Genomic DNA, 15,383 nt, shown 5'->3' with positions numbered 1-15,383 from the left:
TGCAGGTCACATATTACATTCATTTTGTGCAGGTGACCACGATTTTTAAAGGTATTGTTGGTATATTTTTGATTAATTTACTTTACAGGTCATTCCATTCCATGGCACACTAACTTAAAACATACTTTTTTGTACAAATCCATTTTCTTACAACATTGATAAAGCTACAACATCAACAACGTAAAAAACAACTTACATATAAAACAATTTGGAGAGAAGTTAGGTATTTAGTGAACAAATAAAATGATCGCTCGATCTATTTAGGGGCAAAGTGTGACGAATAATGCGAGTAAAACACAAAAACAAAGGAGGCTTGAAAAAAGACTGCAGCTGTTCTTATAGCTTGAATGTCCAGGAACACCGTGGCAACTCTAAAGAAATGGATGACTGCGTTGTGTGCGTTGTGTATGGTAAACCCTCCCTGTACCTGCACATCATATGCACACATGCATTTGCTGGGGGCGGGGGGGGGGGGGGGGTAAAATAACAGCCTTTAAAGCACTTGTAAAGCACTTTAAAGAGGAGATTTTTAAACCGGAACTTATTGCCTGCTTGTCTGCTTTAGCAACACCATGGAGGATTGCTTGTACTGGACTGTGCTGTGTGCTGTACACCGTCAATTTGCTGAATTCTTTGGTGGGAGGAGAGAAAAGTCTTGAGTATGACAACGCCGTCCCCCGCGGTGACAGAGAGAGGGGGGGGGGGGGGACGGGGGACGGGACGGGACAGCAGTGTAGGATGGACAACGCCAGATTCCCTCAAACAGTGGAATGTTTCAGTAGTCTGCCTCATAACAGAGGAGCCAAAAAGTTTCAATGGAAAAAAAGCATCTCCCTTATCTGTGTGTGCTTAGGCCCCACTGACCTCAAGGAAATAAAGCAAAAAAAACAAAAAAAAAACAACAATATACAAAGACAGAACAGAGAAGAATGATGTAACCAGCAACGTACTATGTAATATCACATCTTTGACTGCCAGGACCCCAAGGTTTGCATGCTGGAGCTGATGGGAGTGTAGAGTATTGGTGAAGCGAGTACCAGGATAGAGAAACCACACTGGGGCCCATCAGGAGTCTTCTTTAAGGTTAGGGGATTATTGTTGGGTCTTCAAACCTGGGTGTGGCACACTCAAGCCTATAAACTATAAGGGCCCCATTGGATTATCATCAACTCAACACTGTTACTATCATCGACAGTGTTGCAACACTTTACACAGGTGCACCCACCCCCGAGGAATACTAAATATTACTGTACATCAACCCCCAGGTTACAAATCAAAACAGAAATGAGCCTGACATATAATAATAAAAACACACACACTGATAAAACATCCACAAGAATTATTGCAACAATCTCTAAAAAGAAACACAACATGTACTACAGCCATGTCAAAAGTTCAATATAATGTAAAGGAAAAAAAAAAATAATAATAATAATAAATCACTTCAAATGCAAGTACTATGGCATTACCATGAAGGGGGAAGGGAAGGCTTTCACTAAACCACCAGCAGTTCTGATGTGCCCAAAAAATAAACAAGAGGAGATTATTCGTATCGTTGGCTACAGGAAAATTATGTCTGTTAAATCAAGCAGCAAACACACAAAGCGACAGCCCTATCGGTTCTCTACGTGTTTTTCAGGTATATATCCCTTTCAGCTGGCGTGGCGGTGTCTGCGGTCTAACCTGCTTCGAAGACAAATGGACAGTGGCGACAAAACCGAGCCCGTTTTTTTGTTTTTTTTTCCAGAAGATGCCCTTCCAGGTGTATGCTGTAGCGTTTCCCTTCTGTCCTGCTCTTGCTCACCTCGGCTCCGAGACGCTGGCCAGGCCTCAAAGGAGCGCCGTACAAGACAAATAACTTCCATTTATCTTTGCCGGGGAAAACAACGACGACGACGACGACGACAGTGACAACAACAACAAAAGGACTCGTGTCAGAGTTATAGGTGTGCGTTCATGCAGTGCCCCTGCGGCTCCTATACCAAACCACCCGGGCTCATTGTTACTATCAACCTGCTCAGTGCCAACATGCTACTCTTTTAGTCCCATTTAAGATAAGGAATTTCACCCTGCCCTCCGCAATCCCTACCTGAACCAACCCTATGCTTTCTACCAGCCCCTCTCTCGTGCCTACACAGTATCTCTCTCCAACAGCCCTCTCTACTCTCTACTCTTCGCAGCAACCAGGCTCTCTCTCTCTCTCTCTCTCTCTCTCTCTCTCTCTGGCCTCGCGGGATCGCCGTCATGGCAACAACCGCTTTCCGGCAGGCCCCTTCTCTCGGCCTAGCTTTGAACCTTAAAGTCGACTTCTATTGTGTCTTGAACGATATACTGTAACTCATCCCCTGTACATTTTAAACTGATCGCAGTCACTTGATTTTACGCTATTTTGTATTTTTCCAGTTGCCAAAAAACAAACCACATCCTTGCTCTGTAATCACTGCGCATGAATTCCCTTGTGTGATTTAACATAAAAAACAGTTATATTCCAAACTAAAGCCACATTATGGGTACCACTGTGACAGAGGCTTACAGCTATACTGTACATTTTTATATTTACATTAATATCCAGAGCAAATGTAACAAGAATTTTATCTAATGACTTTGGTAAGTACCCCAGGCAAGTTATCTCATGCACACATAATAAAATAGCTCAGTTTGATATCAACTCTGACATTAATCATCATCATCATCATCATCTATAGTTTGCTGTCATTAAGGACAAGAAACAGCAAGGGCTGAGCCTACACCTGGAAGAGAGCTACAACTGCCCCGACTAGGATGTCAAACCAGGGAACCACCTCTTCTCTAAGTATAGCTATAGTCTCTTGTGGCTCTCAGGATCCAAGCCAAGTAAACTGTGTCGTTAAATCTGTAAGGCACTACGAGGGAACAATGGTCAAAACCTAAAGACTGCAGAGGGTTTTGAGGAGGTGGACTACACACACATGGCTGACAGTAGCACACACAGACAATCACGTTGTACATGCCTATGTTATTATAACCACTTTGTGCAATCACATTGAAAAAAGAGGAACAAATAAATCTATTGGTATCAGAAAAAAAAAAATGTTTTCTTCATAAAACAAACAGGTGCAGACTGCTACATTCTAAGAACGGGGGCCCAGCTAAGACACCTAGCTAAAACTGAAGTATCGTCATAAAGGTGAAACGTAAAGGAAAAAGAAAAATATCTATAAATACACTAGAAAGTTTGTTGTCTTCTGTTGGTTATATTTCCAGAAGCCTCCTCAGGTGGAGAAGGTGGGGTGGGGGGAGTTGCCTCTCTTTCTCCCCGCACCGTGAATGATTTGGAAATATTAAGACAGTTCAAGGCCATCAATATATTTTTTTTCTTTGAAGAGCAGCAGGTTTCCGTATTTCACCTTCTCCCAATTCTCTTGGGAATCCAAACTTCCAGAGAGTAACCCCTGTTCAACAGTCACTTCCCAATTTAAGAGGGGAAAAATAAAAGAAAGCAAAAGATCCGTTTCAAACCAGAGAACCTCCTCTGTCCCAAAAGGCCTGTTTCAGAGACTTCATTGTAAAACTAATGAGACATTACTTTCCTCAGAAAGTAAAGCCAAAAAAAAAATTGAGAAATGAAAGCAAAAAAAGAAAAACTGGCCCTTTCAGGAAAAAGAAAAAAAAAATTCAAAAGAAAACCCCTTGAATTGTACCCCTCTGAAATTCCACCCCTCCTTTTCCCTTCTAGAGAGGCTGTGAATCTTTTTTTTTTTTCTTTTTCTCTCTGTCGTTATAATCTTCAAGTTATACGTGACAGTTTCGTGAGGATTGCATGTTTCCTCTGTCTCTGTTTGTGTTTGAGGTCGGGGAGAGGATGTTTAGGGATGTCGACGGAGGGGGAGGGGGGTGTCGGGGGTAGGATCGGGGGAGCAGCAGCAGCGCTGGGTCAGGCTCTCCAGTGTCAGTCAGTGTCTTCTTCTCTAGAGGTAAGGGTACTGGTTGACCTTGGTGGGGCTCAGCGGGTATCCAGTGTAGACGGTGGAGGCGGGCGAGGCGCTGATGTAGGCCTGGTGGGCGAACTGGGCCTGGTACTGGCTGTGGTGCAGCGTGGGCGAGGGCAGCACGCGGTGGCCCATGCTCACCGGCACCTGGTGGACGATGCCGGGCGGGTAGCTGGCGTGCTGCACCGCGTGGCGCGCCGAGCCCTGCGACGCCACCAGGTGGGCCACGGTGCCGGTGGAGCCCAGGGCGGCGGGGGTCGTGTAGGTGTACAGGTGCGGCTGGCTGGGCAGGTGCGTGGCGGCCAGGTGCGGGTGGACGTTGCCCGTGTGGGAGGGGCTGTTGTGATGGAAGGAGTACGGGGCCTGAGTGGCGATGGTGGGCGTGATGTAGGCCTGCTGGCGCCGGTGGCCTCCGTTGCGCTCGGCTACCATGTGCTGCTGGGCCTGGAAGTGGATGTCAGTTTTATATATTATGTATTCTAATGCAGGAGATATCACATATCGCTGTTGTTTTGTTGGGTGAAAACCTTGTAACTCCAATTTTGGGGATTTTCATGTTTTCACTTCAAATGAAGGATTACATGCTCCTCTATGGGTGGAGAAAATTCTCTGACCTCTTGGGCTGATGAAAACCTTTAAAACCCGTTGGATAATGTCAAAAATGCATTGTCATCAAGCTAAAAAACAAGACTGTTTTTCTTAGTTCCTGAGAAGTTGGAGATACAAGATTTTCACCCAACAGTGACAATATTCTCTATTTCCATTTCCACCTTATCTCTCCTTCTCTCTCCTTCTCTCTCTCTCTCTCTCATACACACATACTCATGCCGCCATAGGTTCCTTGAGAGAGGCTTTACTTTTATGTATGTCTCTCCATACCTGGCTGAGATTGAGAGGCTGCTGCTGGAAGGGGTGTGGCCCTGAGCGCTGCTGTCGGTAGGCTCCGCCTCCAGTCATGCCCCCTGGCAGGTGATTATTGCCAGACACCACGCCGTTGGAGGATTTGAACTTATAGGCTGAATTCTGATGGTTCATTGCATCTGGACAGGAGGGGATACAAGTTCGGTCAACTGGGAAGCGCCAACTTTGCACAACAACTTTATCGTTCTACTCTAATACCTAAGTCTAATTAATAATTTAGATAGGAGAGAATACCCTGCAATATTCATAAATCACAATATCCCGGCTTTCTCTTCCCTTACCTGGCATCAGGCGCTCACACTCATTCAGGACCTCGCTGGTCTGGGTTTTGAGAGGGGGGATGATGATGGTGCGGGGGTTCCCGTTGTTGTAGTTGTCCAGTATGGTGGTCTTGGTGTCGTAGCTGTTGTTGTTGGGGGGTCTAGACTCCACAGTGTAGGGGCTGTTGTTGCTGGAGCAGTCGGAGTCGGGAGAGTCGTGGACCGTCACACAGCTGATGACGTTCTTCCTCTGCTTGGAAGACGAGCTGGAGGGGAACAGAGGGGGACCAGAGAGAGGAAAGTCATTGAGAACTCCGAATCACTCAGCTCTACAGACCCATGTCTATCCTCAAAGCCCACAGGACTGACCTGTTGTTGCTCTGCTTGTGGTCGTCCTCCTCGTCCGTGTCGCTGCTGATGGTGATGATGCTGACGGCGGGGCTGGGCGTGTCGGGGATGATGATGGTCTGTCGGGGGACGTGGTGCTGGTGCTGATGATCGCGGGTGGTGCTGGAAGCCTGCTCCGCCTCGCCGCCGCCCCACCCTCCGCCGCCGCAGCCCTGCGGGGGCGGGCAGTTGGCGGCGGAGCCGTTTTGCAGCACGGCGCACCGCGGCGGCGTGTTCTCCTTCACCCGCTTGGAGCGCTGCGGGGAGAGCACCGCCTGAGAGGACGACACCTCGTAGGCGGACACGTTCCTGACAGGTAAAGATAGAGATGAGGGTCAGTGTCACAGAGGGCAGCAGACATTTTCACTGCATAGGCCAGATTCTGCAGATCAAAGACCACGAAATAGAAATTTATGACCAGATATAATAGGAAGATATAATGAGGCTTTAGTTGCCAGTTCGGTGGAAAGGCAGCACTGATGAGTCACCCAGTGTTCACAGTACCTGGCAGACATCTGGTGCTGCTTGTTCTTTTTGGAAGAGGAGTTGTTATTGGTTGAGGGCTGCCTCATGACGTGCGCCACGCCCACATTGAGCGTCTGGTTGGATGGGAGCGTGACGTGGCCAGCCAACAAGGCCGGCTGCTGCATGATGGGATTGTAATGGCTGCCATGAGGGTGGGAATTCCTGCAACATAACATAGATTTGTGTCACCCACAACTTTAAGAACGCCGTCTGAACCTTGCGAAGCGAAAGGACGGCGCACGCAGCCATGTGAGACACAGCGACGATACAGCAGGATGGTACATCACAACATATGCAAAGGAATAAGATGAGTATTTCCCACATAGGCCAGTGGGTGGCAGCAGCTACCTTTTGTGAGCGAAGAGGAAAGGAGGAGAGGGAACAAGTGAGGGAGTGAGAGAGAGAGCAAAGAGGGAGGGCAGAGGAGCTGACACCAGCAGCTGTGGAGCGATAGCTCTGCAGAGGAAGTGCGACACTTTCCCAATCGTCTCTCTGAGGACAATAGAGCTGCCATTGGACAGGGAGGGAGGGAGGGAGGGATGGCGAGAGAGAGAGAGAGGGAGAGAGAGAGAGAGAGAAGAGAGGAGAAGAGGGTGTCTGGCCAAAAGATGGACAGCTCCAAATGAATCTGAGCACACGTGTCCCCCAGCACCACTACCCCCCCCAATACACACATACACACACACACACACACACACACACACACATTATATACCTGCATCCTGCTTATCTCTCTGCAGATTACCTTCTCCCATCTATCCATCCATTTATCAAGTCATCCCAGTGACAGGCTATACTCGACATGATGTCCCTACATGTACATATATCCCATCTCCCTGAGGTAAATCTGCTCTTATAAAAGCACCGGCGTTCACTTAGGGACTGTGATTCATAGAAGATATAGAGGACGAGCTGTCAGGGAGGCACAGGCTCCTCTGTCAATCAGCGGGACGCCACACCTCTATCCTACAGCACATCTTTATCTATAATACCTCAATATGCTTGCCTATGCTTATTGTAAGGAGCCCGCTGCTGGTCTTTGAAATCAGTTTATCTACTCTACACAGACGCTGACCTGAACCGCAGTCTTACCTTGTTACTGCAAAGTGTAAAAACTTGATACTACAAAGTGCTTCTTTTTTGATATCTTAAAATTGACATATCTCAGCGGATTGTTTTGTAACAGCTAAAATATTTATCGCCACTGCTAGAAGCCCTGTGTGAAGGGTGGAATGAAGGCTGCAATACACAGACTTCAATAAATGTTCTCCAAAATCACAGAAGGTTAAGGCCGTTAAAAAAGTGCGGCGGCGGCGTTGCTCACCTCCAGTTGGCGAGAGGCTGAGTGCTGCTCATGGAGTCGGGGATGACAGTGGCGTGCTGGACCGAGGTGTGGGTGAGCTGCTGCCAGGCCGGAGGCAGCAGGATCTGCTGGGTGCCGCTGGGCCAGGCCTGCTGAGGGGGGGGGGGGGGGGGGGTCACAGAGTGGGGGATAAACAAGGACGAGGACGTGGGGATCGAAGAGGGAGGGACAGACAGAAAAGGGGCAGAGGAATAAGAATAGGGGAGAGAGAGAGACACAGAGAAAGTGTCAGCTGCCATTTAATAATGCTCGCAAATACAGTGAATTTGTTTTTATGAGGATTGCAGAATCACCCACGATGAGCAGTTTCCTTCCTGCTTTTTGATTTAAATAATCATAACGGTGTGATGAGGAGAACTGAATTGATTCGTTCCAGGATGCTGTGACAAATTATATTTTCAAAAGTGCATAAAAATGTGCAGCTGGTTTAAACTGGCTACTGGGCATGCAAAATGAACTCCCTTCGCTTTCAGGATACATTCATCTACAAAAGAGATAAGACCAAGACTTAATAAAGATGTACAGCAACTCCTTTCTGTGTGTGTGTGTGTGTGTGTGTGTGCGTGTGTGTGTGTGTGTGTGTGTGTGTGCGTGTGTGTGTGTGTGTGTGTGTGTGTGTGTGCGTGTGTGCGTGTTTGGCACAAGTAAAATCAACTCATGTTCTAATTAAATTCATAGGCCTATTCAAACTGCTGTGAAAGAGGCTACTTTGTATTTCTGATGCAGAACGAGAGGAGTGGCAGGCATAATATGCCCCAAGATGTGCCTGTGCCTGCGTGTGTGTGTGTGTGTGTGTATGAGCGTGCGTGCATGCATGCATGTGCATCTGTGTGTGTGTTAGTGTGTGTCTGTGTGTGTAACCCTAATAGTTTAATGCAGTTCTATTGATTAGCACTTTAATGTCAGGGCTAATGAATTGTTCCTTTAATACCATTTGCACATCTATTTACAACTGCATCAGTATGTGTTGCAGCACACACACGCACACAAATGGAGGGAGAGAAAGAGAGGGAGACAGCGAGAGAGAGAGAGAGAGAGCATACAAAATACAAGGCAGCTAGTCTGTGTAATGTATTTGGGTGCAACATTTGGGATAAACGCAAGCACTTTCTCCTTTATATTTAGATATGTTTCTTTGCCTTGTCTGTTTCCATTATATTCTGACACAAAATAACCATTCTGTTCTCTAACAGAGTCTGACTGCAGGCCTGTGGGAGTGGAATTGTTTTGTCTGAGGCAGGTTGCAAAAATGATTATGTCCATGCAGCCAGCCTGTGGTTGAAGTGCTGCAGGGGGCATCTGCAGGCCAGCACAGCTGCCTCGTCTGTGCACTGATGGCTGACATCTCTAATGGAACATTCTGGAACTGGAGATGGTCTTTACATCTAAGACCACATCCAAGGCCTTTTATCAACATGTCATTAAGAGACTCTAATACATCCATCCATCTCACGCTCCTCCTCCGCCTGCTCACTCTATATCTCCCCACTCCTGGCACTCTGCATACCTCTCTCGCTAGGCGTCTGCGTTGTGTAACCGGCCTGTCTGCCCTGAAATGGTAACCCAGTTAAGAGGCCGTTTTCTTTCTTCTCAGAGCCTACCATCACCATCGGCGGCCCTCCCCGCCTCGCCGCCTCCCACCTCGACCCTCGCTCCCCGGGTGAAAACCCTTTGTCACCTCAGGGCTCTGAAAGCCTCAGCTCTCACTCCCCAATTGTTTCCACATTTTCTGCATTCCTGCTCCAGATAAAGGTCCTGCTGGCTTCCCCCTGCCTCCCTGCCTCCCCGCCTGCCCGCCTGCCTGCCTGCCTGCCTGGAGCCTCCTTCGCTCTGCACACCCAGGGAGCTCAGAGCCAAGCCCGCGTGGGTCCAGGGTGGGCAGACAGCGGCCCGGCAAAGGGGGCAACGGTGAGCTGTGGGTGGCTAAAGGCAAAGGTGGGGAGAATGCTACCAAGAGGCAAACAACTACCCAGCCAAGCCTGTGAGACCTCCCACAGTAAAGGGATAAACACACAGACACACACACACTGCACACCCAGTTATTAGGTGCGCTGCTCACTGGCCTATATAAACCATCTGCGTATGTTAACTATAGCCTGCCTTTGTTTAACATGTGTGCAGGCGGAGGTTATAGTGAATACCTGCAGAGCACCCCAGTTTTATGGGATCTAGATATCATACATCAATTTATGTAACTTACATTTGTCCTCCATAAGACGTAGCTGTAACATTAATAATGATTTTGCCTTTGATTGATCTATTATATCTGTACCAATCTGGTGATGTTATGAATTCCCTGGTCATTCTGAGCTCCATCCAATCTTCCCCTGACCTCCCAGGATCCTCTGAGGCCTGTAATTTGGAGCGCCTGACTTGGAAGCAGCCCTGGAGCTAATCACCATTTGGTATCTGAACAGATTAACCCTCCATAGAAACACAGACACAGACACAAACACACACAGACACACACACACACACAGCTTTGCTGCCTGCCTGCCTGCCTACTGCATGATTAACTGGAGATAAGGGAGTGCTTCAAACTCCCCGGATTCTCAGGGATATTTAAAGCCTTCATGGAAATTTCCATAGGGAAAGAGGTGGTGGCGATGGCAGTGGTCTACAGTGTGTGCAGAGAGAGAGAGAGAGAGAGAGAGAGAGAGAGAGAGATGCACAGTCACTCTCTGTTACTTCCAACAACTGTATATTAGCAGCTAAAGCTCCAGCTCCAGTGAGCAGGCTCAAGTGAAGGCCCTCTCTATGTGAAAGGCTCCTGCCTTTGTGTGCATCAGACCGTGGCAGCCTCAGCCTCCAGGAGAGCAGGACAGCAGAGAGAGCGAAGGGAGAGGGAGAGGGAGAAAGTAAGAGAAGGAGAGAGAGAGAGGGGGAGAGCGAGAGAGAGAGAGGGAGTAATGCACAGGAGAGCTTGGTCTGAATGCACTCAGGCAAAACAGCTGCCAGCAGGGGCAGGGTCACGAATTCCCATCCTCCATCAATGGATAGTATGCTAAATGTAGGCTTAAGAAACTAGGGATGCAGAGAGCTTTTTTTTTTTTTTTTTAAATGCAAGTGGTTCAGAGTTTAGAAATGTATCTGATAGGCACTGTGGTTATAAGATACCAAAATTGAAACTGAGAGTTTCTTCTCAGTGACACTGGAGTCTCTTCCTACCTGTGTAAGGAGGCCAGGTTGGATCTGCAGGGGCTGAGCACCGGGGGCCTGTGTCACTATGGGAACAGCATTTTCCATCCGCACAGAGTAACTGGTGTGCTTGGAAGGGGACGCCTGCAGCCCTGCACGCAAATAAAGCACATGCACAGAGGATGTCAACAAAACCACAGCACAATACCCTCCATAACTGTCACTTAAAAACTATCACGCTACCCGCAAAAATGAATAGCGAGAGATCAGACAATGTGTTATGTATGCACATAGGCGCCTAATATACATATTGATTTATCTGTATTCAACACATGTCCAAACCCTGTTGCTATGTGCAAATATACTCATCCTACTTGGAAAAACAAAAACAGTAGCCATGGCAATGGTATAAATTCAAACACAGTTTCTAATAATGGAAATGTTTATCAGCCATTCCACAGAAAGAATAAATAAACAAATAAAAGAATGCCTTGGAGCTCCTCTGCCCTCCCAGTGCAAACATAGAGGAGACAAAAGCATCAAAGCAAAGATATTAAATTCCTTTCAAATGTTTAATTGCCTCATCAACTTATCGCTGGATCGCTGTTGTATGTCAAGACTGACATTGCCTGTGGGGCGCGAGGCTAAGCTGCAAAACAAAAAGCCAAAAAGACAGAAAAAAAGCAGAGGACTGCCTGTACACAGAGACAGACCCAAAACTGACTACAGCATGTACAGTATGGTACCAGCTAAAAGCCAATTGATGGCTTGGGAGTTCAGCAACTAAACAACTAAACAATACAAAGCTTATTTTTAAGTTTTATTTCTCATCAGATAAGACATCTTATCTTGTTTTTACATAGATGACCACAGATGCGACACTGATGATCTCACTGGTGATCTGTCCATGCTAGTGCATGCTGACCAGCTGGACTTCCTTACCTTGGAAGCCGGGTGGGCAGACGATGAGCGCCTGCTGGAAGGGGTCGGGCCGGGCGGCGCAGAGCTGAGGAGCCCCCGGCTGCAGGGGCATGCTCCTCTGGGCCACGGCTGCCATGGAGGCAGCGGAGGGCTGGTAGAGTGCAGATTGGTAGTTTAGTATGGAGACATCGGGATTGGCAAGGGAAAGAGTGGCATTGGTGGTGGAGGAGGGAGCCAGGTTGGTGGCCTAAAGGAATGATGGGACCAAAATAAAAATCATGAGAGTGGAGGTGCGGATGGGTGCGAGGGGGGAGGCGGAGCGGCCCAAGGTGGGATGGTTGAATAGCAACATGGTTAAAACAGAAAAAAATACATAACATTCAAATGTAAACAACTCAACACACGCATACAGGAAAACAACAATTGGATCAAGAGGACATGGATGGCAGAGCATCCATCATCGATGAAAGCCGATAACACAAATGAGGAAATTGATGCTGATGTTTCTTAGGTGGATTGTAGATTTGATTAATTAGAGAGAGAGAAAGAAAGAGGGGGCGGGACGCAATCAATGCTACAATTCCTGGAATAATCAGCCATCAATGTTGTAGCAAAATGCCACCGGGGCACATTTAGATTGAGATGTGATTACGTTCCATCTACAACGTCCTTTACTTTTTCATGCTAGAGTAATGTGCTGCCAGAGAGAGGAAATGTATACTATTACATGTGATGAGATTTTCTTTGAGCCCACGCAGCTACGTGACCGGGTTGCCTGTTGTGTGTCATGACAATATATTGTACATGTATCGGATGAACGGAGGTGCGTCTGGTTCATATTAACTTTATAAAACACTGTAAATGTGAGGCACTTTGCAAATAAAAGTCACTAAAATTGATTCAAACAGCATTACCGCAGCGAACGCTGGAGGAGAGAAAAAGAAGAGAAGAAGAGAGATACTGTAGCATGTTTTGTGCCTCTCACTATTCCTTCCAGCAACAATAAACCACACATATACCTCGGCAAACATAAACGCACCCCTGCCAGTTATTATCCCTCTTGAATGGAGGGTGCTGGATCCCAAAGTATATTATATTAAGTCTGTTTAGATTAAAACGTTACAGAATCATAATGAGCAGATATAACGAGCTGCAGCGGAGTTTGACATTTCATGCCACAGCTTCACTATCTGGCCTCCAAATCAATATGCCTGACAGGAGCAATATTTCACAGCCAACAGTCATACTATAATTATGTAAGCTTAGGTAACTCCAGCATGTGTATGGACCATTAATGAGACATGTGCAACACGCAGACAGCCCGGGAGCATCCTGGATACAAACAAATGCTTTTAAGAGACACCAGTTTGCTCAGCTTGTACTCGCGTAGTATTTGCTTCACGCGACGCGGTCTAATTTTAGCCCTTTCATTAAGCTTACGTAGGGGCGGAGGGAAACACAGAGACAGCACTTTCATTTTTCATTTGCTCTCTTTAGCGTGTTCGATGAGCGCCAGGGGAGGGAACATAATCAATATGGCACTGTGGCATTCATCATAAACAAGCACGGAACCTGCAAAATACAAGTCAAAGATGCATTCCGGCCCCGCAAACGAATGCAACTAAATAAATCACGAACTTAACTCTGCCTATATGCCCTCAGAGCAAAGCGCAGGAAAGACAAGCTGAGGGAATGTTAATCCATTTAAATCACAGCAAGATTGGGTTTTTGTCGCATGCTGCACAGTGTGAGCTGGCTCGATATAGTTGGTGATAAAGAACTCTGTTTACTAAAGAGAGAGGGAGAGAAAAAAGAGCTGGATTTGTAACCAAGCACAATCTGGAAAACCTTGCACGGCGACGCTCGGTGATTCCGGCAGAAGCCCGAAAGTCAGCAGTTTCGATTCACAGACTGTACGGGGACGAAGTGGTAAAGCACCACGGGCTAAACCCAGGGAGATGGGAGGAGAGGGAGAGAAGGAGGAGAGGAGAGAGAGAGGAGGGGGAAAAAGAGAGGAAGCCTGGTAAAGGGATTCTTAAGGCCTGAAAGCCCCAGAATGCAAGGCAAGCAGGAAGTGGGGCTTGTCATGTGTGTAATCAGCACTTTGTGACAATCCCACAGGACCTGAGGCACAGACAGCAATGCGGGCAGACAGATAGATATGCAGGGAGGCAGAGAGACAGGCCCGCGAGCGCAGAGACGCGCAGGCAGACGGGCAAAAGAGCAGATAGAAAACAAAAACAAATAGAAGGAAGAGAATAACAGATAAACAGACAGACAAACGGAGCCTCGCAGGCTGCTAAGCCACTCAAACTACTGACAGGAGAATCTTAGCGGTGGCCGATGTGATGGCGGATGGATAAAACGCAGCTATTTGAATAAGACAGCATTAGATTGGCTGTATGAATACATTGCATACTGAATATTTTTTCTAGAGCTTTGGCTTGGCCGTGAACCTTCCATTGTGTTTCATATGCACATATACATATATTTTCCTTGTATGCAGGGCAGCTGATTATATTATCTGTGCCTTATTGTGAATGTATTCATATTATAGCTCACATATACTTAATTTGGTTGTTCCTAATTATGTTGTTTACGATGCATTTTTCTGTTCTTTCAACCTATGTGTTTCTGAGAGCCCTCCTGCATGATTTCTGTCCTTACGTGCCATTATGTAAATCATAGTTTTATCGCAACATCATGCGCAAACACACAAAACTAAATCAAAGCGACGCTAATTTACATACTTGTCATTGACAGCATAGAAGCATTCAACAGGGCTTGCTGAATAGCATGCTGATGAATGAAGACATTTATTTTTCACAATGGCTCTTTGACAGCGGCGGCGGCGGCGCGGCCGTACCTGGCTGTGCACAGTGTTAAGCTGGTTGTTGAAGGTCATGGTGAGGTTGGTGGAGGTGCTGGGGGCCACATGGGTGATAAAGGGCGTCTTGCTCTGGTTGACCGTGTCGTACATGTTCACACGGCGCTTACAGATCTCCATGTTTTGGAAGCACGACTTCACACTGCACAGAGAGAGAGAGAGAGAGGGAGAGAGATAAATAAGACAGAAGAGAAATGAGTGCTATGTCTTATGAGAGAGTCAGATGTTATTTCACAGTTTGTAATCATATAAACAAGAAAAGGGACAACTGTGAAGCCGTACTGTGTGCTGTGGGGGAAATCGAGGAGATGTGACATAGTGACAAAGGGGTGGTTGAGGGTTTCGATAGGGGTGATCCTCTTGTCCGCGTCGATGGTCAGCATCTTGGTCAACAAGTCGATGAACTCTCTCCTGTCGGCCTTCTCCGCTAGCATGTCGCTCCCCTCCAGATCCGAAGTCATATTCACCTGCAGACACACAATCGCACACCGGCGTTACCGTTTCAATCCTAAATGGCTGATTGAGTATTCAAGGTCTCTGTTCCTGCAGGCTGACAGAGAAAAATCTCTCCGGCAGTTTATTCCCACAGAGAGGCCTATTAATACTCTCAAGGCCTCATCAGTTAGGGTGTCAGTCTGCGTGTCACAGAGCCCAGTGATAACCTTGCACCTTAGTGACATTATAAACATTTGCACTAGTATTCATAGCACCACTTGAAATATCTCCTGGCGCCTTTGCTGAGATTTTTATCTATTCCCGAGAAGTGAAAACAAACAAAAAAATTGAACTCAATAAATGCTGCCATTGGTTACTCGTTAAAAACCCTTTCACAAAGGACACCATTTTGTGGGTGCCCCCCCCCCCCCCCCCCCGAAAAAAGCTGACACGAGACAACTTAACCTAAATACTCTCTGAGGCACTTCTGGGAAGCTGCCTCGGAACATCTTGTTGCTTCATCTGTATTAAACATTGCGGCTGAGGTTGTGGATAAATACTGGGCACAGCAGCGGATT

The 15,383-nt window shown here is 47.0% G+C and overlaps 1 protein-coding gene across 1 annotated transcript in view; it reads right to left on the bottom strand.

Moving 5' to 3' along the window:
• Positions 1 to 3,904: 3,904 nt before the first annotated feature.
• The window catches only part of hipk2 (homeodomain interacting protein kinase 2), a 69,068-nt gene continuing 57,589 nt past the window's right edge, over positions 3,905 to 15,383 (bottom strand). The window contains exons 6-15 of the mRNA XM_071900282.2: positions 14,653 to 14,837; positions 14,350 to 14,512; positions 11,505 to 11,730; positions 10,593 to 10,714; positions 7,386 to 7,516; positions 6,041 to 6,223; positions 5,519 to 5,845; positions 5,171 to 5,415; positions 4,848 to 5,008; positions 3,905 to 4,412 (exon numbers count right to left, since the gene is read on the bottom strand). Coding sequence (XP_071756383.1) covers positions 3,948 to 4,412; positions 4,848 to 5,008; positions 5,171 to 5,415; positions 5,519 to 5,845; positions 6,041 to 6,223; positions 7,386 to 7,516; positions 10,593 to 10,714; positions 11,505 to 11,730; positions 14,350 to 14,512; positions 14,653 to 14,837 — 2,208 coding nt within the window. The 3' untranslated portion in view covers positions 3,905 to 3,947. The remainder of the gene's footprint in view (positions 4,413 to 4,847; positions 5,009 to 5,170; positions 5,416 to 5,518; positions 5,846 to 6,040; positions 6,224 to 7,385; positions 7,517 to 10,592; positions 10,715 to 11,504; positions 11,731 to 14,349; positions 14,513 to 14,652; positions 14,838 to 15,383) is intronic.

This window comes from Centroberyx gerrardi, chromosome 4, assembly GCF_048128805.1.
Source record: "Centroberyx gerrardi isolate f3 chromosome 4, fCenGer3.hap1.cur.20231027, whole genome shotgun sequence".
NCBI classification, from domain to species: Eukaryota; Metazoa; Chordata; class Actinopteri; order Beryciformes; family Berycidae; genus Centroberyx; species Centroberyx gerrardi.
The sequence above is the reverse complement of the archived record's forward strand: the minus strand, read 5'-3'. Positions and strand labels throughout refer to the sequence as shown.